This window comes from Brachionichthys hirsutus, chromosome 4 (genome assembly GCF_040956055.1).
Source record: "Brachionichthys hirsutus isolate HB-005 chromosome 4, CSIRO-AGI_Bhir_v1, whole genome shotgun sequence".
NCBI classification, from domain to species: domain Eukaryota; kingdom Metazoa; phylum Chordata; class Actinopteri; order Lophiiformes; family Brachionichthyidae; genus Brachionichthys; species Brachionichthys hirsutus.
The window spans coordinates 14,524,918-14,550,076 of record NC_090900.1 but is presented as its reverse complement, the minus strand read 5'-3'; the positions used below and the strand labels follow the sequence as shown (position 1 = coordinate 14,550,076).

Sequence of the window (25,159 nt, the reverse complement as noted above, 5' to 3'; positions counted from 1 at the left end):
CGTGAAGATGTTTAGAATGTCGTCCCGCTTGCTCCTGAAGGGTGATCCTCTCAATTGGTGGATGGAGCACGAGGGGGCTTATCCTCATATTTCCACTGTTGCCCGTCGATTCCTCTGCATCCCTGGCACAAGCGTTTCTGCAGAGAGAGTCTTTTCCACTGCAGGAGACATTGTAACTGCACAAAGAAGTGTGTTGAAAGCTGGGCATGTTGACCAGCTTCTGTTCCTTCAAAGGAATCGGCATTGACATTCTTAGTTTGAACACCTAAGTGAATATTTCTTGTTCTAGACTTCTACCTCTGTTAAAGTTACACTACAGGTATGTTGCACTGAAGTCATTTTGCACAACTGCTCTAAAAGCCACCTTGAATTTTTGTCCTGTGGTCGGTATATTTATGTGGCACCTTCAAGCCAGTGTTTTAAAAAAGGAGAAACCTAACAGTTGCCTGTTATACGAAGAAATCATAATAATTGTCTTGTTGTATATATATATATAGTATATACATACAGTATTGGGATTAATCGGGATTGAATCGAATCACCAGATAATGAGCAATAATGCACACCAACATAGTTTAAAAATATTGTATACCTGTACTTTATAAGCTGATTCTTTGAAACACAGTAATTAAATGTAGGCTGACTAGCTTTAAATTTAATTCATAGATTAGCATCACGCCAATTAATTGATCTTCATTCATTCATAATATACATCTCTGTTGCATTCTGCAGTATTTTTATTTCCTGAACACAGTATTTATCAACAATGTACCGGTACGCACCAAATACACGAACACCGGAAACGACTTCACACACTCTGACAGTAGATGGCAGTAATGCACCATCAACGATACTTTTCACCAGCCATTAAACTGCCAGAAGAAGAAAACGTCATTTCCGGCGCTAGCTAGAACGCAGCTAACGGAGTCTGTGACATGCCTCGTCTCCTGAACGGGATCGTGGCGGCGTGTCCTGACCTGGGTATCGGGAACAACGGGAACCTGCCCTGGCATCCTGTCAGGCTCAAGTAAGAGCTCTGATAATATATTAAAATAAAACATTAGAGTAGTTCGCTGGACGGATGAACCCTCGGTTAGCATTAGCATTGTTGTGGGCTACGCATTAACTCATATTTACGTGCAACGTGTGGACAAACATTCATTTTTCTCTTATAGGAACGAATTCAAACACTTCCGAAGAATGACAGCGACTTCCTCTGTCGAAGGTAACTTCAGTTCCGCCTGTGGGTCGTGACGTCAACCCAGTGCTTCTCAATTATTATCTGTTGCGACCCCCCGAGGAAGGAAAAAACATTTCGCAACCCCCCCCATAAAAAAACACTCTTGTATCCTTATTAACATAAAAAGAAATATGAATCAACTTACAACAAAGAACAACTTTATTACCATTTTTTTAGTCCGCAACAGAAAATATTTGAAGTGCATCAATTTGCCTGAAATATTTTTTTAATCCTTAAACTACAATTTTTACAATTAAGTAATAAATTAAATTAAATAACATCAATAAATAATAATGAATTAAAATTGATCAGCAACATTAACTCAGGAGCACAACATATACAAAACCAAAATGAAAAAACAATTGTGCTGATTTTCTTTTAGCAAAATGAGGGAGTCAGGTCTTCCCTCATCTCCCACCGTAGTCACGGTGAAGCCAAGCGCTACGTACGCTACGTCATATTTCCTCGTCTTGGCTTTCGACCGACCTTTCTTTGTTTTATCATCTCCGTCTCTCTCCACGCTGTCTCTTGAGGGTTTGTTTACAACTGCTCTGTGCTGTGTGTGCAGCAAATCACCGTAGAGCTAATTCTCCCTGCGCGCACTCTGACAATCAGAGCGTCACTGCCAACTACTGGAGTGGATGTGCAATTACACTTTAATCAAGTGTGGCAAAAAAGCATGTTCTCTGCGGTCACAGACGCCCCCCCCCCCTGACATCGCACCTCGACTCCCTAGGGCCTAGGGTTAGGGCCCCACTATTCGAGAACCACTGCGTTAACCGGACACCACGGGTCCTGGTTCCATCGCTGAGTTTAGCATTGGGGGCCCAAGGTTAGCCTGAGTTTAGCACGTTGGATCAGCCACAGATGTTTTGAGGAAGCAGAGGGACTTCCTGGTCGGTGGATTGTGAGACATGAATTTAAAAATGGCCTGAGTCAGAAGCCGCTCATCCCTGCCTCATTCTTGAGCATCGCACAGAGAAAGAACTGAATCTGTTAGAGCTGCCCCATGGAGGAGAGGGTTCGGGTCCGGGTTAGGGTCAGGGTCCGGGTTAGGGTCCGGGTTCGGGTTAGGGTCCGGGTTAGGTTTAGGCTCAGGGTCCGGGTTCGGGTTCGGTCTCAGTGACTGAATTAAAGCTCGCTCTCCTGCAGGCAAGAAGAACGTGGTGATCATGGGCAGGAACACGTGGCTTTCCATCCCGGAGAAGAACAGGCCGCTAAACGACAGGATTAACATCATCCTCAGCAGGCAGTGCAAGTACGCGTCTGCCTGGTTCAGCTCTAGTCCTCTAGTTTATTTGTATTTACTACTATTGCGTACTTTCAGTATGGCGTTACACTAATACCGTTTTACTGTAATTCTCTGTGTTGTCGTGGCCAGCTTGCCGCCCTAGCGGTGCGTCGGGTGTTGCTGGCAGTGAGCTGGTCTACAGTAACTGTCTGTGCTCCTCCAGGGCGCCCCCTGCAGGAGCGCACCATCTGGCTGCTGACTTCAGGTCAGCGCTCAGGCTCGTGGACGTGGAGCTGGCCGAACAGGCCGACCAGGTCTGGATCATCGGAGGTAGTTCTCTGTACAAGGTACCGCCGGGGTCGCCCACAATTACTGCTGTGTGTGTGAGAAGCCGTACGCAGTAATACCTTGACATACGAGTATCATTTGTTCCTGTACCGAGCGCGTGAATCAAAATAACTGAAAACAATTAAATCCGTTCCGTCTAAAAAAACTCAAATCAACGCTGATAATGGTAAAATGTAACGATGTGCAGTATTACTGCAGTATAAAATGTAACAATGTGCAGTATTACTGCAGTATAAAATGTAACGATGTGCAGTATTACTGCAGTATAAAATGTAACGATGTGCAGCATTACTACAGTATAAAATGTAACGATGTGCAGCATTACTGCAGTATAAAATGTAACGATGTGCAGTATTACTGCAGTATAAAATGTAACGATGTGCAGCATTACTGCAGTATAAAATGTAACGATTTGCAGTATTACTGCAGTATAAAATGTAACAATGTGCAGTATTACTGCAGTATAAAATGTAACGATGTGCAGCATTACTGCAGTATAAAATGTAACGATGTGCAGTATTACTGCAGTATAAAATGTAACGATGTGCAGTATTACTGCAGTATAAAATGTAACGATGTGCAGCATTACTGCAGTATAAAATGTAACGATTTGCAGTATTACTGCAGTATAAAATATAACGATTTGCAGTATTACTGCAGTATAAAATGTAACGATGTGCAGCATTACTGTAGTATAAAATGTAACTATGTGCAGGATTACTGCAGTATAAAATGTAACGATGTGCAGCATTACTGTAGTATAAAATGTAACTATGTGCAGGATTACTGCAGTATAAAATGTAACGATGTGCAGTATTACTGCAGTATAAAATGTAACGATGTGCAGTATTACTGCAGTATAAAATGTAACGATGTGCAGCATTACTGCAGTATAAAATGTAACGATTTGCAGTATTACTGCAGTATAAAATGTAACGATTTGCAGTATTACTGCAGTATAAAATGTAACGATGTGCAGCATTACTGTAGTATAAAATGTAACTATGTGCAGGATTACTGCAGTATAAAATGTAACGATGTGCAGCATTACTGTAGTATAAAATGTAACGATGTGCAGCATTACTGTAGTATAAAATGTAACGATGTGCGGCATTACTGTAGTATAAAATGTAACGATGTGCAGCATTACTGTAGTATAAAATGTAACGATGTGCAGCATTACTGTAGTATAAAATGTAACGATGTGCGGCATTACTGTAGTATAAAATGTAACGATGTGCAGCATTACTGTAGTATAAAATGTAACGATGTGCAGGATTACTGTAGTATAAAATGTAACGATGTGCAGCATTACTGTAGTATAAAATGTGGTTTTATTATGAGCTTTACCTTCGAGACAAACAGGGAGGGGGTTGGACAGTTTGTAGACACTTTATGCAGTAATTGTATCTTACAGGTACTCGTACATAAACTTAGACATGGTAGTTCTGCCTCCGGAAGGCTTCGTGGATCGTACGCGTCGTCGACGGACTCGTACTGGCGTGTCCCGTCACTTCCGGACGCCACGTTGATGGATCGCTTCCTGCTTCGTCACCTGAAACCGAAATGCTTCTGTTTCCGTTCTAGGAGTTGATGGAGAGCTCCGGGAAGAAGAGGCTGTTTGTGACGAGGATCCTGACGCAGTTTGAGTGCGACACGTTCCTACCTGGGATTGATCCGGAGCGGTATCGCCTGCTGCCGGAGTAAGATCGGCTTCACCTGGCTGTTCCCTCCGTGTGATTGGCTGAACTCTCACCGAGACTTTTCTCCTCCAGGTTCCCAGGAGTTCCTCGGGGGCTGCAGGAGGAGAATGGCATCTCGTACAGATTCGAAGTGTACGAGAGCATCGACCTTTGACCTGAGGAAACGCGTGTGCTCTAGAATGTGGGTCATAGAACATTCTACGGTTCCTCACCAGAACGCAGACCGAGCAGGGAAGAGAGACGTCAACAGCAGCAGCTCGTTCTGTGTCTGATGTCACTCTGCTGGTTACCGGACCGTTGGACGGTTCCTTAGCAACGTGTGACTGAACGTGAGCCGGTAACGGACAGTGCTACCATAGCTCAGAGGCACCTGATCAAACAAGAATTTGATCTTGATTATTTTTTGAATATAGTTTTCCCAAAATCACATGCATGTACTTTTGATTGTACTGATGTGCAACATGAAATGTGTCAGCAACACGTATAGTAGTTTAGGAGTTATTCACAAAATGCACTCTCAGTACTGGCGGGTTCTTCTGGATCTAAATTCTATTCTGGATTAAATATAACAATGAAATATCCAGATTTGTTGTGAACATTTAATTCATGTTAAAGATTTCTTTTTTTGTGAATAATTGTTTTAAGTTCGTGAATCCAGCGGGATCTCTGTTATAATCTCAAAAGGGAACTTTAAGTTGATTACTTCTATATGTAGAAACCTTTATTTATAAAGATGAGCAACATTCTGAACTGTTAGCTGTAATAAATCAGAACTGATGATATAGCGCTTGCTGCGTTTTACGTCTTTGCCCACGTTAGGGGGTGATAAAAGGTTGAGAGTTTGAGACCCCTGCAGGAGGGAAACGTGCCTGCAGGGTATCAATGACAGAAATAAAGCTTCCTTGTCATGTCCAGGTTTTAGCGGGATGGTTTGAGAGGAGTTAAAGTCAAGCTGGAGACCCCTGATGAGTGACCCTATTGTCCCCGTGGTTTCAGTCCTTTGTTTTCTGGACTCTCCAGCAGTCCTTTAGAACTGAAGATCCCTCCTTTTTGCTCTGATGGAGCTCGACCTCGTTGACTGAGACGCCTCAAGCTTTCGTTTGCTTTATAATTCCATATATCTCGCTGTAGCCCGGTGGCGCAGGGGTAGCGCAGCCGCCACAGCAGCGAGGTTGCAGGTTCATATCCGACTTGCGGTCTTTCTGTGAGGAGTTTGCGGGTTCTCTCCGGGTTCCTCCCACCACAAAAACGTGCAAATTAGGTGACCTGGTTACAGTAAATGGTCCGAAGGTGTGTGTATGTGTGGCCCTGAGATGAACTGGCGGCTTGTCCAGGGTGTGCCCCGCCTCCCTCCCTGCCGGAATAGGCTCCAGGTCGGCGACAGACGAAGCGGTCCAGACAATGAATGAATTCCTTCATAGCTTTGATGTCTTCAAAATAAAGACCAAACATTGAATGAGGCGTGTCCCAACCTTTGACTGGTAGTGCATGTGTATATGAATGAATGAATGAATGAATGAATGAATGACCTTATTATTGAGTAACATAGAAACCTCCCAAACCTACACTTCGTCTTTTCACATGAGAGCAGATTTGTAAAAACAAACCTGAGACTTGCCCTGCTTTGATTACAAATGGGGACGTTCCAGAAGTGTTTTTAATTAGAACGCATGATCCCAAACAGGAAGGACTTTGTTCCGGATCATCAACGTTGACCAGAGACACCAGATCGTGCTGTGCGTTGCGTTCGAGGCCGCCGTCCCGGCAAGCAGTCCCAGCTTTGATGATGCAAGTGAACGCAGCATTCTCCGGTCACTCCTATTCCTGTGAAAGAGAAGAAGTCATCCCAGGATGGTGATGGGAAAGCAGCGAGGAGCGAATGAGGCTGGTTTGGACGTACCGCTTCGCCGGCGTCCCCCGTCTCCTCTCCCTCAGTGTGTCCACTGCCAGAATTAAATGCCTCGAAGTCAGAGAAGGCGCTTTCCACGGCCTCCTCGTCGTAGTCGGTCTGGTATTCATCAGACGGTTCCTCTGAAGGTACACAGAAGAACACAAAGCATGAGACGTCTGTAGGTCCAAATCAAGAGGAGCAACACAAATAACAAACACTTTCATATAAAATAGAGGTTTTAAATAAAGAGTTTAAAAATCACAAATGTATAGGGTTTCCATTTTTAAAAAACTTTTCTTCATGAAAATGGGCTGTATGTTCCATGTGTGCATCATCTCGTATTTCATCCACCCATCAGCTGTTAATTGGAAGCTCTGTGGAAGGTGGAGGCAGAGGGGCCCCGGGCCCCCCCAGAGGGCCCCCCCAGGCCCCCCAGAGGGCCCGTTCAAACAGCAGTGTTTTTAAATGGAGTGTTGGAATGACATCGCTGATTTTCACATCCAACCTCCAGAAGGACCGTGTCTTTATTGTATGGACACATAATTGGTCCGTTTGTTAGCTATTTCACCGTTGCCACGGTAACTAACCATCGATTAAGGCGGTCTTGACAGGTTCGATTCTCGACACGATCTCTGCCAGGTCCGTGAAGGATGCGTTTGGACAGGTGAGCACCTGTAAGACAGAGGCCTCTCTTCATTCTCGCTCGATTTAGAGCAGATCATTGTTATTATTCAAGCATTCCAACAATAAAATGGCATGACAGCAGGGATCCAGTCCGATAAAGCCCCCCTCCCCCCCTACATGACTACATGACTCCATAAACACCGGTCAATAATCAACAGAAATATTGAGGAACACATTTTGAAGCTCCAATGTCAAAGTGATCCAGAATCTCTTCTGGATCATCGCCACAATTTCACCAACCGTTCCTGGTACAGATCCACCTGTAAATTCTTGAGCTATGTCGCTAACGCCGGTGATTCCACAAGCCCCGCCTCGGCGGAGGTACCGGTAATTACACGGAAGCTCTGGTGTGGTTGGCACTCACGTGGCCCGGTGTGGTCCGACGGGCCTCCTGGTGGCGGTCCTTCAGCATGCTGTCCACCACGCCGCTGCGCTGCCACACACTGAACAGCATCTTCCCATGCTGGTAGCCGACCTCCTGCAGCCCAGGAGAAGACGTGGTGCTAAAGGTCAGCTGGTGGAGACGACGCGAGGTCAAGCGGCGAGAGGACACTCACAGCGATCTCGTCAAACTTGGAGAACTCCAGAGTGCCGTAGTGGTCGATGGGGGGGCGGATGTACTCGCAGTACTCGCTCTCTTTGACCAGCTCCAGCTGCCGTGTACAGCAGACGTAAGCGAGGCGGGTCTGGATCTCGGCCATGTTCAGGACCTGAAAGGTGCAGATCGTTACCGATTCACATGGATCCTCTCAGAAACGAGACCAGCGGCCGTTTCCCCATTTCACTGTACTTCTTATTGATTTATGTTTCTGCTGAATGGTCCCATGAATATTAACACAATACATTGTACACAGAACATTACCTTGATTTTCTGAGCAAGAGGGTTGAGGCGTTTCCATAGCAGCCACCATCCATTGAGGGAGTCGCCATAGTTGGTTAGATTCGTTTCATCCTGACTTCCAACATCGATTGCAATCACAACCTTGGCCCCCATTGACCGAGCCACATCAGCTGGACCCCGAAAGGCACAAAGAAAGACAGCTCATCTTAGTCGCCTAATAATTGATCCGGTCCATCTGCTCCTCTTCGTCAAGGACGGTCTGTTCTTACCCCCGTTTATCTGTCTGTTTGTGACATAACTCCAGAATTTACAGATTGATCTTGATGGAACTTCCAGGAAATGTTGGGAAGGGTACCAGGAACAGATGTTAAAATTCTGGTGATGATCTCGAAATGATCCTGGATTCTGGATCACTTTGAAATGTTTGTTCACCTTACAGTCACAGCAGCTTCAACATGTGTTCCTCAATATCTCGGTTGATTATTGACCGATGTTTATGGAATTTGACACAGTCATGTAGGGTGGGGGCCTCTATCGCACCACCGAATATCATCCGAATCGGGGACATTATCGTGATTCTTCTAAAAATGGTGGTACATCAACGGATTTATTCTACCTTTAATACCTGAAGAAGCAGATCCAGGTAAAATAATATATTCTCTCTTATTCTCCACAAAGCAGGTTCTGGTTCTGCTGCCTTCACCGAGACGCTGTGGAGTCAGTGGTGGGCAAACGGATTTATTGTGTCTTCAGAAGCTCTGGATCCAGATCCAGAAGAAGCCACCATCGCTGAAAGTGTGAATAACGTCTAAACTAATAAAGATATCAATGTGAATCCAATTTCTAAAGGTTTGTTTTCATGGTTAAGGAATTTAAAAATAGAGATAAAATAAATGTAGGGCCATTATTATTATCACAATATGGGGGACTGAAGTGTTGGCTTCGAGACAATTTTAAAATATTACCTTCTTTTCAGTGTTTTTAACAATTGAAAACTCAGACATTCTTGAGATATTCATTCATTGAATAAAAAAATTCATATAAAACTCGCAGGCCGCATTAACCTAAAACTTTCATATTGTCCTTGCGGGCCACAAATGATCATCCTGCGAGCCGCAAATGGCCCCCGGGCCACGAGTTTGAGATCCCTGATTTAGAGTGATCAGTTCACCTCAGTTACATGTTTTTGGAGGCGGGAAGAACCAAAGAACCCGGAGAAAACCCACACAGACACCTCACAGCGAGAAGGTACCAGGCGACAGCGCCAACCACCAAAATAGTGAATATATTTATGTTTCAGGACAGTGAAGTTTTGTGTGATAAGAAGGTATTCCTGCTGCATCCTGTCAGGACAAACGCGGGACACAAAGGGTTAAGTCTCCCGCTGCCTACCGGGCAGGTTGTTGATGTACCCGCCGTCCAGGAGTAAGTGTCCATCCTTGGGATCGCAGAGAGGCGGAAGGTAGCCGGACAGAGACATGCTGGCCCTGACGTACCGCCACAGCGAGCCTGCAGGAGACACACGGGCGTGGGGACAAGACGGGGACAAGACGGGGGCAAGACGGGGACGGACTGAGAACGTCAAACGTCACGACCAAGTTCAAGATAATAAAGGATCCCAGCAGAGAACGCGTTTGTGTTTCTCCATTCCTCCAGGAAAACACTCGCTTCAGTTTTGCTACGGTTCAAATACTGAAATATTTAAAATAAAATACGAAACTCTGACCACACCGTCGGTGTGAACCCTCATGGAGGAAGCTGTGATGTCTGTCGTGATGTTGAAGTACGGCAGCCACAGGTCCTAAAGGAGAGAGTGTGGAATTATAAACCGGCTGATGATCCATCGATAATCCTGCAGGATTAAAAACACTCTATTCTCTTAGAGCTCTCGTATCCACCTCGATCTGTTTGCCTTTGAAGATGGAGCCGATGCTGGAGTTGAAAGAGGCTCCGGAAAACATGGAGGTAACGGGGTAGGTCAGGTCCAGGAGCTTTTTGAAGTAAGAGGTCATATCCTGAGAAAAGAGCATTCAAAGGGAAGAGAATTAGAGTTCTTAAAGTCTTCTCTCGGAACGTTGGAAGAGAAGAGAAGTAAAAGCAAACGGACCGCGGCCCACTCCCGAGCCCGGGCCCCCGTGCGGCTGCTGCTCTTCTCCTCCGCGTACAGCGCCCCCATGAGCGACCCGATGGAGGTGCCGCCCACCATGTCCACAGGGATCCCCGCCTCATTCAGCGCCCGCAGGATGCCAACCTGAGAGCAGCCCCTGAAAGGAGATACAGATCCAGCACAGCTGATGCCAGATCAATAACCAGCAGATTTACAATCGATCGGTCGCCTTACAGGAACGCCCACATTGACTGCAATGCTGCCCTGCAGCAACTGATCACATGATCCTTTGATCCTTGCTGCTAACATGAAAGCCCCCGAAGCTCTTTCTGTGCTTTTGTTCGTGTGTCGGCGACGTCTGAGGGCGGAGCTAGAGTTAGGGTTAGCTAGCTTTCTGCACGCAGCCCCCCCCCCCCCCCCACCAGAGTTCCCGTTCCTTGCAGCTAACCGGGTGTGTGTTTGCGTGTGAAACTCTGCTACCTGGCGCCCCCTCCGCCCAGAACGAGGGCGATGCCGTTTCCTGTCAGGACCCTGGCGAGACGGGAGAAGTCGGAATGACGATCTGGACATTTTTCAAACACCCGCTGGTACAACTCTCTCTGAAAGCCAAGACACACGCACACACACACACACGCACACGCACACACACACACACGCACACATTGACGAGAAAGGCCAGAGATTCCCGTGGACGGCTCGGCCGGTTGTTCCGTACCAGCTTCGGTAAGCTCCTCTTGGAGAACACTCTGCGGGGGCAGGATAGGTGATGGTGCCGGGAGATCCAGCTCCGCATGTTCAGCCACTCGGCCGTCCCTCCGGGGGGGGGGCCGTCCTCTCTGTGCAGCAACACCAGCTGCTTCTGAGCTCGAACCGCACCGCCCTCCAGCATCCTCTCCAACTGCATGTGAGGAAGAGGGAGAAGAAGCGGGGGCCTCCCCTCAGCTCCTTGTGGAGAGCTACTGCAGGAATAAAGCTAATAATGAAGCCAGTGGTGGGGGCTATTTTAACTCTTTCAGTGCCATTAACGGCACTCAAGGAGTTAACAGGGTTAGGGTCACGCACTGAAAGTATAAAAGCTTTTAGTCAATGGCTTAAGAACTTTGTGGCTGCATCTTCAGATCCGTGGTCATATTTCTGGCTGTGAGCGGATCCCCAGAAGAGGAGGCCCCTGCCTGGGAGGCCCCTGCCTGGGAGGCCCCTGTCTGGGAGGCCCCTGTCTGGGAGGCCCCTGTCTGGGAGCTTTCCGGAGACGCTCGTTGCTAACGGAGCCCCACGACGGGACGCTCGTTGCTAACGGAGCCCCGAGCAGTCTCCACTCACCTCGCCCACAGAGGGCTCCTGGTCACCCAGTCCCACTATGATGACGCAGTCAGCCTGGCGGATGCAGCGCTGGGTCCACGGCGTGAGACGGGGGTCCGACTGATAGAGGATGATGCGATGGATGTCCTCCTGCTGTCCGAGCCAGCTGGACAGACGGTACTCATGGATGCTTCGAAGCACAAAGAGGTTTGAATGGGCACCAGAAGCAGCACGCTACCTCAGCTTGAATTCAGCACACGCTCGCCGTGACGTTATTTTGGATAAGCTTCTACAATGTGGGATCATCCATGAGTGAAAAGAACGCCACCTTCCTGAACCTGGTCCTTCGGTGTATGCAGGTCGTCAGCTGACCTCCGTTTTAGGCCTGGACCCGTGTTGTATGACGGAGATAAGGACCAGCTCTCGGCAACCCTTTGACCCCCTATTTTTCATTTTGTGGTTTTACATTTGCTAATATAATAAATGTAATCTGCAAATATTCATGCATATAATCTGCCTAATTCATGTACTCATGCATTGCTTTACAGAAAGTGTAAATATTTCCTGATATTTACTCAGAATATTTGTGTCCAAAATAAAACAGACCCCTCGCAGCCGATGGCCGAACCAGACGTCTGCTTTTCTTAAAGTGTGGTTTTATAAACACGGCATTGCTCAGCTGCTTTATAGCATCCTGCTGTGACCTTTGACACCCAATGTGACATTTTTATGAGCTGAGAATGGTTCACTGGCAGAAAGACAGTGGTCCGGACAGTGGTCCGGCCGCCTGTGACGACACCCCTGCGAGGGCGCAGGCCGATATTAAGGAGGATGATGTTGTTGAATGTCAGAGGATTCTTCATCAAGTGTTTTTACTTTTCTATTTTAGATGTAAAAAAATATATTTTCCTGTTTCTAATTAGCCATTTGTTGAGAGTACATTTTGTGTGCTATTGACCGTGAATAAACGTGCTCTTTTTATTAATTCAAAGGGATCTTAAATTGTTTTTTCTTATTGATCACTGAATTAAACTAATCGATCAGAAGGCCGGTGGCTTGGCGTGTAAACATAAAGGTTTGGGAACCGGGGCCGGAGAGCAGCACACAGCGGGCGCTTTCCTCGAACCTCTAACTTCCGGCGGACTCGTTCCACACCCAAAATAAAACCACCCCGGGCCGAAACACCGCCCCCCACAGGCTGGTGTGGTCGACAGCAGGCATGGCAGCTGCATCACGTGATTACTATTTGGTGACATCAAAGTGAAAGGAAATGCTTTTCATTCTTGTTTTAGTTCAAACCGGTTGGTAATGATTGTTTTTGGTTCATGTCCGTTTCTCACCTGTCCAGGGCAGCAGAGCCGAGTCGTTGTTTGATGATGTCACTGGTCAGGAGGAGGGCGGGGCCTGACAAACAAACATACGATACTGCTGTTCAGGAGAGCGTAGCTCAGTGCTTCATGTTGTTGGATCTAAATCCTGCTAAAGTGTGTGTGTGCGTGCGTGTGTGTGTGTGCGCGTGCACCTATGCCGCTCAGTGCGTGATGCAGCTCCAGAGCGAATGCGGTGAGGGGGACGTCCTCAGACGCAGGCAGGATGGTCACAGTGGACAGGTTGGAGGCGGGATTCCCACTATCCCACTTACTGGTGGGGGGGTGTAGAGCCAGACTCCGAGCTGCAGGGCAGACGACTGGATCAATACTTCAGAACAGTCTCACCGTCATGCAAATGAGAGCCAGCACATGCGCGGCGCACCGACCGGCTAGCGGCCCGTGGACCTGCTGCATGCTGCCCAGGATCTTCTGGCCCAGCAGATGGATCAGTCTGGTGACGACCTGAGGATACCTCCTCTTGATGGAATTCAGCGCTCCTTCGGGCAGCTTGGCCAGCTCAGAGTCCCGGACAGCGTGAACTGTGGTGGCTCTGTTCATGCGGGTCAGAGCCTCAACCTGGACAAGCCACAAGACGGGCGTTTAAAAATGTCTTTACCGAGGAGGTAAATCGGCCGGGGTGGGGCGGAGCCTTTTCTCAGGGATCTGAGAGGATGTCGCTGGTCCTAGTTGGTGTAGAAAGGTTCTAATGTCTTCTTGCATGTCCCCCATTTACCTAAAAACAATAGAACCTATTTCCATGAAGGTTGGGGCATGTGTCGGATAAGAACGGATGTTGGATTGTAATAAATGTCTGCCATGGAGAAGTAATGCCAGCAGACCGCCTCCCCTTTCAAGATGATTGGCCCATTAGTAGATGTTAACAGACGTGCACGATTGTTTGACTATTGCATGGGTCAGCAACCCGCGGCTCCGGAGCCACATGTGGCTCTTTCATCCCTCTGCTGCGGCTCCCTGTGGCTTTAGAAAATAAATAAAAAACGATGATGAAAAGATGCAGCGTTGTCTTCCTTTTAAATGTCAAAAGGATTTTGTGGCTCCCCGTGTTTTCTCTTCTGTGGAAAATGGCTCTAAATGGCTCTTTGAGTCGTAAAGGTTACCGACCCCTGGACTATTGGCTACTCACCACACCGATCAGATCTCCGCGGCCATACTCTCCAGCCAGCGCCTTCTTCCCATCATCCTTTGCAATGACGGAGCGCAGTCGGCCACTGAGAACGATGAAGGTGCTATCCGACTTGTCCCCCTGTCTAGGAACAGCAGCGTTACGCGTTTAAACACAGTGAGATGAATTCACATTCTGGTTTCTCATATACGCGGTTATGGGAGGGGCTTAGCTGCATAAACGCCAATGGAAGCCGCTCATTGGCTGCCCGAACTGAGTACCTGTAGACGGCGTGGCCGGCCTCCACAGCCATCCAGTCCAGGGCGAAGTCGATCTGCCTGACAAACGGAGACACCCGCTTCACCACGGTGTGCGCTACATTCAGCACCACCCTGGGCTCCTGGCGCATTATCCTGCACACATGGAAACACGGAGGCTGGCATCCGCGCCGTCTGCTGAGAAGAGGACGCGCTGAACGTTTGGATCCTACTCATAGAAGTGGGTTTTAGTAATGGCGAGGAAGGCGCAGTCTCTCTGTGCTCGGAAAGTGAAGATGAGCGGCTCCCCTGTGAGGACCGCCAGGTGTCCGACCAGCTCCCCCGGGTGGGTGACAAACAGCAGCGTGTCCTCCTCACGGTCGATCATACGCTGCTGAACGTGGAGGAGCCCGGAGACGACGAACAGCACACTCACATCCTGGAAGGGATCAGAGCCCAAAGGGGTTAGAACACACAACAGCTGGCCGGTCAGGGGGCACGGAGGAGGAGTTAGGGTTAGAACACACAACAGCTGGCCGGTCAGGGGGCACGGAGGAGGAGTTAGGGTTAGAACACACAACAGCTGGCCGGTCAGGGGGCACGGAGGCGGAGTTAGGGTTAGAACACACAACAGCTGGTCTGTCAGGGGGCACGGAGGAGGAGTTAGGGTTAGAACACACAACAGCTGGCCGGTCAGGGGGCACGGAGGAGGAGTTAGGGTTAGAACACCCAACAGCTGTTCTGTCAGGGGGCACGGAGGCGGAGTTAGGGTTAGAACACACAACAGCTGGCCGGTCAGGGGGCACGGAGGAGTTAGGGTTAGAACACACAACAGCTGGTCTGTCAGGGGGCACGGAGGAGTTAGGGTTAGAACACACAACAGCTGGTCTGTCAGGGGGCACGGAGGAGTTAGGGTTAGAACACACAACAGCTGGTCTGTCAGGGGGCACGGAGGAGTTAGGGTTAGAACACACAACAGCTGGTCTGTCAGGGGGCACGGAGGAGTTAGGGTTAGAACACACAACAGCTGGTCTGTCAGGGGGCACGGAGGCGGAGTTAGGGTTAGAACACACAACAGCTGGTCTGTCAGGGGGCACGGAGGCGGAGTTAGGGTTAGAACACACAACAGCTGGCCTGTCAGGGGGCACGGAGGAGGAGTTAGGGTTAGAACACACAACAGCTGGTCTGTCAGGGGGCACGGAGGCGGAGTTAGGGTTAGAACACACAACAGCTGGCCGGTCAGGGGGCACGGAGGAGGAGTTAGGGTTAGAACACACAACAGCTGGCCGGTCAGGGGGCACGGAGGAGGAGTTAGGGTTAGAACACACAACAGCTGGCCGGTCAGGGGGCACGGAGGCGGAGTTAGGGTTAATCCAGCCCTGTTCTCACAGGAGGCTGGATAAGGACACGACGGTCCCCATGAATCCTGGGAAAAGACGCTCTACTCCAATCAGAGGAGACTTAGACGCCCTTCGTCTTTCATTGTCAAACATTTACCGGACCAATAAATCGAGTGGGAAAACGGTGACTTTCTGTGTAACACAGGTCGTCTTCCTTCATTCTCATTTCATTTTGCACATTGCGTTTGTTCTCATTCCTTTAATATGCATATTTGATCTATTGTTACTCGTCTCTCTTTGACCTTTATTGCACCGTTTCTTTATTGTCTCGTTACTCGATCTGCGTTTGCTCTTTTCTTTTCTGGGTTACAAGCGTTGGAATGAGTTAAATTGTTTCCTGCGCTTCCTGTTTAAAAGCCGAACCTCATAAATGGTTCATGCACTCACTCGGGCACCGAGCAGCTGACTGCTGCAGCCCGGCTGAAGATCCATGAACTGGTCCCAGTTTGTCGGAGAAACACGCTTCAGCAATCTGTCTGCTCCACATTGGGAGGCTCCGACTGACCTGGTCTCCCTGGCGCGCCAGAACTGAGCCGGCTTTGACCTGGCGAAGTTCCACCCTCCCCTCCAGCAGGCTGGAGTCCTGATCATTTACAAAGCAAAAGGTCCGTCTGATTATACTTCCCCCCAAAATCTGACCATCAGACAAGCGTTTGCATTTTGCAAGCACAAAAAAAGAAGACCTTTTGAAAGAAGGTTGTATAAAGATTATTTTTGCTAAAACACTTTTATTTCATGCTTTTACACGCGTAAAGATAGTCATTGTGGTTGACACTACCTGCAGCTGAATGACCTGCAACAGATCCTTCTTTGCAGCTTGGAAAATGGTGTGAATTTTATTACTGTGGATGTTCCCTGCTGCAGGATCACTATAGTGAAAAACAGCCGACGGTGTGCGCACCAATGTCACCCTCTTCTTCAGAATGGACTGAGGAGAGGGAGAGAGAGAGAGAGAGAGAGAGAGAGGGGGAGAGTTGTTAAACAAGGCCTGACATCCCAGATTAGCACAAAGCATCTCTTTTAATCTGGTCCAGAACAGCGAGAGAGAAGACTCCCGTCCAGGTACCTTCACGGGACTACGAGGCCCCGCCTCCTCTCTGGCCTCTGTCCGCTCACGGAGGCTGCGGAGGTCAAGCAGCATGTCATCTGGAACACGAGAAGTCATTGTGTTAAACAGAACGGCTTGATGTGAGCAAAATCTGGCACTAGTGGTAAAAATACACGCGTGTGTAGGTGTGTGTGTGTGTGTGTGTGTGTGTGTGTGTGTGTGTGTGCGTCCACCCCCCCATGCTGATTCTAGCTGCTATGATGCCTGATAGGAGCTTCACCGTGCTGCTGAGGCAGGTTACAGGCCGGTGTTGTTCCCTTGTGGGGGTCCTTCATGACGAGGACTGTCCACCCCTGGGTTAGCCACTCTGGGGGGGGGGGGGTCCCGGCTCTAGCAGCTGATTCATTTGTGCTGCTATCTCTTATCTGCTGGGTCTGGTTGCTACGCTCCATTGGGCGCTAGTGTCGTGCGTTGCCTCTCTCCCCCAGACACTCTTCCAGGACGGTTCGGGCTCAGCCCTGGGTGGGTCCGCTGTGATCTCGCTACCCTTCCACAGAGTAGACCTTCGCTGGATTGGTGGAGAACATCATGTTTCCATGTGTCTCCTGGCCTCTACCTCTCTTGTGTACCTCTTTAGGGGGGGTGGATCGGGCTGTGAGCCTTTGCTTAGCAGTCTCCATCGCCTCAGCTGTGGGCACATTGTTGCCCTGACCGGGACATTATTGTAACTTATTGTCATTCATTGTCATTTAGCATCTGTGGTGTGATTTATTTTAAATTTATTGTTAGTCTGCATCTGTGGTGTAAAATTATTTTTAGTTTTCTAATGTTATTCTGCATCAATTGAGTAATTTAATATTAGTTTTATTTGTATTGTTAAATTTCGATGATTTATGTACGAAGGACTTTCAACGGAAACAAGACCGCAAGAGCTTTTTAGAAATGCTCCTCTTAGACAGGATGTGTGACTGTACTTGTACTGTAATACATGCTACTGTGTGACTGTACTTGTACTCTAACATTCTATCTAATAAATATATTCATCATCATCATCACATATATAGAAACACCAACGACACTAAGTGTGTGTGTGTGTTGTACCTGTAACAGCCACCGGGGTGGAGAGAGAGCGAGGTTTCCTGTATCTATGTATGGGCATGTCAGACTTTTCCAAAGCTCTGTTAGCTGAAAACAGAAAGTTCAGAATAAATCACTACATTCACACTCCAGGAAGCTTGAACTGTGAATGGGCCTCACCTTTACCTGAGGCCGGGTCATTAGGGAGGGACGGTTTCCTGCGGAGACCTTTGTGAGGAGGAGCCTCGCCCAAGGCGCGGGCCAACGACACCAAGGAGATGCCTTGTCTCTCCTGTCACACACAAGAGTCAGTAGTTCATACAATTCGCCCGTCGCCAAGTACTCAGGTAGAATTACTGTCCTCAGACCAAGTAACCTGGTTAAATAAGCGAAAACCCCAAAACCTACCGGGTTGAAGAGCTCAGTTGTGAGGCCGAGGTAGTTGTGTAAGGCAAGGAACGTGACTCTCTGGAGACGCACCATTATTATCTGCAGATGATTAGTGGGAACAGGACAAGATGAGGACAATCTGGCCTCTGGTCTGGACATTCATCAGCCTCTGATACGTCCTCCCCGTCTTCATCGCTTCCAGAGGTTACGAGCGGCGGCCGTCGGCCGCCTGACGAGTGAAACGCGCCTCCTTCTCGGGGCGTACCTGGACGACGCGGACCAGAGTTTCCGGATACTTCTCAAACACCGACTGGAAGGCAGCAGCCGGAAGACGCAGGACGGTGGACGGAGCCGCAGCTCTGGCAGACACCGTTTTGTACGGCGCTGGGTGGCCCTGGAACACAGAACGCAGACCGTGCGTCGGCTCAGCTGTCGTATAACGTGCACGAATGACGCGATGATGCCGTTTGAAAGCCCCCACCACCTCCATCCGAGTGCAAACACAACTAACTGTGTGCAGCTTCCTGATTGGTGCAGGCTGCATCGCTTGGGGCCACTTTGAGTTGAAGACTGAAGACTAGGGGGGACATTTGTAACTTCTGTGTCATCGGAACCCAGGAAGGTCCTGGGTTCAAGCCCACATATGGACTGAGTCTTGTTTCACCTCAACAGGGTGCGTTTAAGGCTCTGCGTGATGTTACAGGTATAACGAGAGAGTCTGCAGGCGACGTGAGGGTGAAGACGTACAGTGATGATGTCCAGGAGACTGAGCAAACTGTGGACACTGTCTCCCGGGAGGACTTCCTTCACAACGGCCTCTGTGCCGTCCTGCAGGATGAAAACATCGGAACGTTAGAGCAGAAGAGCCGACACGTCGAAGCACAAACGGAGGGCGTCGCGCTCAGCCTCGCTGCCGTACGTGCTCACGGATGCACAACTCCAGGCGGCCGTGCTGAACCACGTAGATGCTGTCGTCGGGGTCCCCCGGTCGGAAGAGCCCCTCCCCCTGCTGCAGGTGAACGAGCAGCATGTGGCGACACAGCTCCAGGAACAGCGGCTTCTCAAAGTGGCCCAGGACTCTGGTAGCAACACACACAATAGTCGCCGAATACAGATGAACAAGGTACGCCAGAATAGCACCGGAGACATCACCATAGCAACCCAACAGCAGCACCGAATGGCCGAAATGCTAAATAAATAAATCCACAAATTGAGTCAGCCATTTATGACATGGACACCTTTTGGGGCTTCCGTTCATCTTGCGTGTTCATGAGAAAGTTTGATTTAAGAATTCAGTTTGGTGAATTACATCAAAAAGTAGAGACGAAAGGGACATTTGTTCTCGTTCCCGAGAGCAAAATTGAGCCAAACTATCTTGCTCAAAGGCACTTGGACATACAGACGGCACAGGATTGAACCACTGACCGGCCCCTCTTAAATCCTGAACCACAGCCCCCGCATCAACAGGATGATTAAAGGCTGCGTCGTCCGACAGGAGGATGCACTTTAAATGAAAATGATGCTTTTCACTAGGAAACACTGACCGGACGTTTTTCAGCATGTATAGAACCTCAGAGGGCAGACGGGAGTTCTGCACATCAAACTCAGTCAGGTCCGCCTCCAGCAGACTGGGAGGGGGCTCCTTGGGCTGCAGGGTGGGGGGCTCCCTCCGTATGCGCAGGATTCTAATCAGAACACATGGAACGCATAAACGTCAGTGCTAAAAGTGACTAATCTAGTGAGCAAAACTCCCATAATAATAAGCTCATTTCACAGTATCGACACAAAAACTGGTCAATAATCGAGTGACATCTAAATTTTACTTGTAATACGGTGCTTCTCAATTGTTTTCTGTTAAACCCCCCCTAGACAGAAGGAAACGTTTTGCGCCCCCTGCCCTCCAACAGGACTATAAATAGTACAATGTGTATATAAAATCCTTCCAAATACTCCTATGCATATTATTTCCTTATTAACATGAAGGGAAACTAAAAAGAAAGATATAGATCCACTTACAACGAAGAACAACTTTATTAACTTTGTTTTTATTCTACAGTACCTTCACATAACCTCTTGCTAAACAAATTAAATTGACTTGAATCAATTACTCAGTCTGCACGTGAATGAAGGTTTTTTTTCTCATTAAACATAATTAAAACACATTCTATTACTAGAAACGCACTCAGAGCGCACAGACCTCCCCCAAGCAGCTCGTTCCCCTCCTATCTGGATCTACACCGTCCACATGGTGATCTGGATCAGCACCAAAAGGTTTTAGATTGTTCTTGGTGTCTTGTGAATCAGAGTTTAGTTTTAACTGATTTATGAATGCTAACATTTCATATTTTTCCTGACCTCATTCTGGATCAGATCCAGATGAAAATGCGTTGGTGAGATAGAGACCCCCCCCCCCCCCCACCTTACATGACTGTTACCAATTACATAAATATTGGTCAATAATCAACTGAGATATTGAGGAACACATTTTTAAGCTCCATTGACTGCAACGTTACTGAAAGATTCAAACTGATCCGGAATCCAGGATCTAATCTGGATCATCCCCAAACTTTAATAATCTGTTCCTGGTAGCATTCCCAACATTTCATCAAGATCCGTCCAGAACTATTTGAGTTATTCCGCTAACAGACAGACAAACGTCTGTGATTACATAATAAATAACATGTAATTATTCTGATACCTTTTTATGATTTTATATTAGAAACGTCCCTAAATATTTAGTACAATGTTAAAGGCTTTACTGCTCTAGCACGTAATGAATGCAACCAGCAGCCCGTACAGCGGACTCTACGCTTGGTTCTGGCTGGTTCTGCTGGACTTACTTGCGAGCTAGAGACAGGACTTTGGTCCTCTTCCTTGCTCTCTGCCGGTGAGAGGAGTCTGAATTAGAGACGGGGGCCGAGGACAACGTTTGAACCTGCGACAGGAAAGACACGGTTTGTAGTTAAAAATATTACCAAAACACTATAAAAGGAGTCACTCAAAGCGCAACCCCCCCCCCACAAAGACAGGCAGCGGCTACCGCTACCGCTAGGTCTGAAGGTCTGCCCAAGAAGCAGGCGTATGAATGATCTAGCTCCACTACATGAGGTCTAGAGAAGGGCGCGGTCGAACGTGCACGTCCAACTCCCGGTTCGTTCAACGGCACATTACGAGGGCGCCAGGAAACGCCGCGTGATTATTAACGGCCGAGTGTGGAGCATCATCTAATCCAGGGGTCGGCAACCTTCTTTGACTCGCGGGCCACAATGGGTTCTACAATTTGCCAGAGGGGCGGAGCCAGGAACAGATGGATGGAGTGTTTGTGTGAGCTCAAATAAATGACATGTAAAAGTCATTACATGAAAGGATTTGGCCTCGTCCTCCACTGACCTTTCTCATGATCTTCCGCCCGTAGAACATCACCTTGTCCCTCTTCCTGAAGCGATAGCGGGGAATGCCGGCGTCTCCCTCTGCAACGCCACAAGACGCCGTTAGACCTGTTCCAAGCCGCCCAACGGACCGTTTCCGCTCCTTCCAGCGCCGAGCGGTTCTACGCTATGAATCCTGCCTGGAGGAATCCATCCGGGTTTGAAGGGCTTCAAATCCAAGAGTAACAAAATAACGTAGCTATTTTACGCACTACGGACAATTTGGAGTGATGAATTCACATACATTTTATGTTTTCGGGGGTGGGAGGGAACCAGTGACGTGCGGTGAGGTTCATGTCTGGTGAGGCAGAGTCAGATTTACAAATAAATGAACCTACAGCTTGTTCATCATTTGATTGGCAACATTTAACGTGTTTTGTTTAAAAATTTGTACTGGAATTTTTTACATATTGTCACAAACCTGGCTCATCAGTTTATGACAAAAAGGGGAGACCACACATAATCTGCGTATTTACAAGAGATTTAATAAAATTATTCAACCCTGCGTATCAGTGTGCGTGCAGCGTTGGATGTGTGTGGGTGCGTGTGTGTTGATCAGTTAAAGTTTAACTGATGTTTAACTGTTAAACACATGTTCTGAGACGCGTCTGTGTGTGGGTGAGGGGGCGTGTCCCTGTCCTGCTGGGGCTGCGGAGAGAGAGAGAGAGAGAGAGAACGGAACGGAACGGCAGAGATATGCCAGCGATGGAGGAAAAGCTGGGCTTCATTTGACAGCTTATGTTCTCCAGAACGTTACAGAACACTCGTTCCCATCTAATGGACTCTCTGTCAGGCCCAGTCCGCCGCGGTTCTGCTCGAATCGGTCCCGCAATTGGACCATGAATACGCGCGGTCGCTGCTCCTGTTTGGAGGCTTCTCGGTAAATTCTTCATGTCGCAATATCCCATCCGAGTCCAGACATCGTCAGAAGTTGAGAAAAGAAGGCAAGAAAAGCAGAAAACACGGGTTCTTGCTTGACGTCCAGACATCCAGACAGCCAGCGCTTCCGTGTTTACAAGCCCGTCTCGAACGAGCGGATCAGCTGATGAGTGCTGAATCACTCACGGGTCTCCTATGGGCTGGAGGCTGTATTACACATGGCCTCATTCTGCAGTATTTTAATGCCGCTGAGCACAAGAACACGTGACGCACTAATTGTATTATTAAAAATGAAAAAATCATAAAATATATAATATAATATCACCGATATTATATTATATATTATATTATTTTTATATTATTTTTAATAATACAAATACATGATTTTTATATGATTTTATATTCCCTCCAGTGACTGCACGTCACTGGAGGGAACCGGGGAACCCGGAGAAAACCCACGTGGACACGGGGAGAACCTGCTCCCTACCTTTCTGCCTGTCTCTTAGCAACATAACTCAAAATGTTACTGACGGATCTTGAAGACATTTTCACGTCACCGGGAACAGCCGATTGCATTTCGGCGATGATCCAGAAGAGATCCCGGATTCTGGATCAGTTTGAATCTTTCAGTAACATTGCAGTCAAAAATGTGTAGCTCAATATCTCGCTTGATTATTGACCATAAACGAATGACATCATTGTGAATTCAATCGCTAAAGCTTTACGTTCATTGAATCTAAAAATGTAAACTAAATAAAAATAAGACGATACGTTTTGCTGTGAATCCACTTCAGAGGGGAATGAGCAGCTTGGCGGAGGTTTGTGCTCTCCACTGCTAAACTAGTCCTTCCTGTTTTAGCTTTTTTAATTCAATACCTCCACCAAGGGGATTATGTTTTTGAATGGCATCCGTCTGTCTGTCTGTCAGCAGGACTATGGAAACACTGCAGGAAGGATCTGGATGAAAACGAATCTGAAGATAAATGCGTGCTTGAACAGTCCAGAACGTTCCGGGCACTCACTTGAGAGCTTGTATCTTCTGTAAAGGAGGAACAGGACGACTCCGGTGACGGACAGAACCGTCAGAAGTCCGATCGGCACCATGGCCCACTGGAAGAGGAGCAGAGAGACCGTTACAAGCGTTTGAAGGATCCAGTCGTGTGTAGAACACATCTGTCATATCAGAACCGCCTCTTCGGCCCGTCCACCCGTTTGTGCTCCGGGAGACCGGATTTACAGACACAGTCGCTGCTGATCAATCTGCCTCTGGGACCAATAAAGTATTCTGATTCTGATTTATGTGGCCCCAGTATCCTAAAGTCCACTGGAAGCCATCACTTCCTTCCAACAATGTGGGCAGACCCAGAGCCTGGTCCTGAGGGACACTCCGGACCAGGCTCCTCTTAGGGTGTTTGACTGTACTTGTACTGCTCTAACATTCTATCTAATATCATCATCATCAAGTATCAGAGAACGCTGCCGCTAATGGCTGCTGCAGGCTCCCCATGATTCAACGCCTCTCTGGTCCTCCAGAGGGCGTTCAGCCGCCACGACCGGCTAATGATGATGATGAATATATTTATTAGATAGAATGTTAGAGTACAAGTACAGTCACACAGTAGCATGTATTACAGTACAAATAACGTCAAACATCCTGTCTAAGAGGAGCATTTCAAAAAAGCCCTTGCGGGCTTGTTTCCGTTGAAAGTCCTTCGTACATAAATCATCCACAAATAACAATACAAATAAAAATAAAACCAATATTAAATTACGCAATTGATGCAACGTAACATTAGAAAAACAAAAATAAAATGTTATTACACCGCCAGTGCAAACTAACAATTAATCTAAAATAAATTACACCACTGATGCAAAATGACAATAAATAACTTACATAAATTACAATAAATTACTAAAGCAATTAATACGTGCAACATAGGTGGACAAAAAAAAGGAGGGGGGGTTTGATCCGGAGAGAGTCGTGATGACTATCTCCGTTTCTGTCCCCCTAAAAGGTGTATTTAGTATTCCTGCTTCCAACGGAAATCTTCTGTTCAACTCAACACAGGCCTCCAGACTGATAACTAATAAAAAGATAAAGCAAAGTCTGTGCAATCCATGTTATTATTATAATAACAACCAAGAAGCATATTATTATTATTATTATTATAAGTGTTACATGAACATTCTGACAAAGAGCGAGGAGCGGCGTGGAGAAATGACATACTGGAAATAAACTGCATCCGTCCTCTTCATCGTTCTCCATGTCTGCTGGAAGCAGCCGACCTCTGAGAACGAAAGAAATGATTAATGATTAATGATTAGTGATTAATGATTAATATAAGCATCAAAGTAAAGCCGTGGTTTAATGAAGCTTTACATGCAGCCATTAGTCGCAGTAACCGGACACGCCTGGGGTAGTTGTAGTATCAGGTAGGAGGTCTCAGGGGTAGATCTGGTCTCAGGGGTAGATCTGGTCTCAGATCTGGTCTCTCAGCGTTAAAACCTTCATGACGCTTCCCGACTGAACTGATGATGAATATATTGATGATGAATATATGTATTAGATAGAATGTTAGAGTACAAGTACAGTCACACAGTAGCATGTATTACAGTACAAATAAAGTCAAACATCCTGTCTAAGAGGAGCATTTCTAAAAAGCCCTTACGGTCTTGTTTCCGTTGAAAGTCCTTAGTACATAAATCATCGACAATTAACAATACAAATTTAACAATACAAATAAAAATAATAAAAAACTCGTCATGAAATCCACGCTGAGAGACCAACAGACATTTTAACTCACGGAATAAATAGCTTTCTATTCCCGGTTTATTTTTTATTT

The 25,159-nt window shown here is 47.5% G+C and overlaps 2 protein-coding genes across 2 annotated transcripts; one reads left to right on the top strand and one right to left on the bottom strand.

The window, feature by feature from the left end:
* The first annotated feature begins 902 nt into the window (after positions 1-902).
* dhfr (dihydrofolate reductase) lies at positions 903-5,304 on the top strand. Its single transcript, XM_068738506.1, has 6 exons — positions 903-1,027; positions 1,176-1,225; positions 2,393-2,498; positions 2,695-2,818; positions 4,407-4,522; positions 4,595-5,304. Exons 1-6 carry the CDS (start codon positions 936-938, stop codon positions 4,674-4,676), a joined length of 570 nt encoding a protein of 189 aa, XP_068594607.1. The 5' UTR covers positions 903-935; the 3' UTR covers positions 4,677-5,304.
* Positions 5,305-6,161: 857 nt separating this feature from the next.
* On the bottom strand, positions 6,162-23,420 carry pnpla7b (patatin-like phospholipase domain containing 7b). Its single transcript, XM_068760924.1, has 32 exons — positions 23,339-23,420; positions 21,400-21,479; positions 20,850-20,944; positions 19,554-19,694; positions 18,929-19,088; positions 18,757-18,837; positions 18,275-18,403; positions 18,028-18,108; positions 17,806-17,911; positions 17,644-17,727; positions 16,561-16,640; positions 16,273-16,422; positions 16,000-16,077; positions 14,328-14,533; positions 14,119-14,250; positions 13,859-13,982; positions 13,101-13,290; positions 12,867-13,016; positions 12,685-12,748; positions 11,366-11,534; positions 10,761-10,943; positions 10,526-10,644; positions 10,046-10,202; positions 9,837-9,953; positions 9,670-9,739; positions 9,331-9,447; positions 7,960-8,108; positions 7,655-7,807; positions 7,435-7,575; positions 7,001-7,085; positions 6,423-6,553; positions 6,162-6,346 (listed from the first exon to the last, which is right to left on the bottom strand). Exons 1-32 carry the CDS (start codon positions 23,418-23,420, stop codon positions 6,341-6,343), a joined length of 3,810 nt encoding a protein of 1,269 aa, XP_068617025.1. The 3' UTR covers positions 6,162-6,340.
* Between the last annotated feature and the right edge of the window lie 1,739 nt (positions 23,421-25,159).

Excerpts from the sequence above, each read along its gene's own strand:
- dhfr (XM_068738506.1), top strand. The coding sequence starts at position 936 with ATGCCTCGTCTCCTGAACGGGATCGTGGCGGCGTGTCCTGACCTGGGT. Across the intron at positions 1,226-2,392 it reads AGCGACTTCCTCTGTCGAAG|GCAAGAAGAACGTGGTGATC; the intron begins GTAACTTCAGTT and ends GCTCTCCTGCAG. Across the intron at positions 2,819-4,406 it reads GAGGTAGTTCTCTGTACAAG|GAGTTGATGGAGAGCTCCGG; the intron begins GTACCGCCGGGG and ends TTTCCGTTCTAG.
- pnpla7b (XM_068760924.1), bottom strand. The coding sequence starts at position 23,420 with ATGGTGCCGATCGGACTTCTGACGGTTCTGTCCGTCACCGGAGTCGTC. Across the intron at positions 19,089-19,553 it reads TACATGCTGAAAAACGTCCG|AGTCCTGGGCCACTTTGAGA; the intron begins GTCAGTGTTTCC and ends TGTTGCTACCAG. Across the intron at positions 10,645-10,760 it reads AGAGGAGCTTACCGAAGCTG|AGAGAGTTGTACCAGCGGGT; the intron begins GTACGGAACAAC and ends CTTGGCTTTCAG.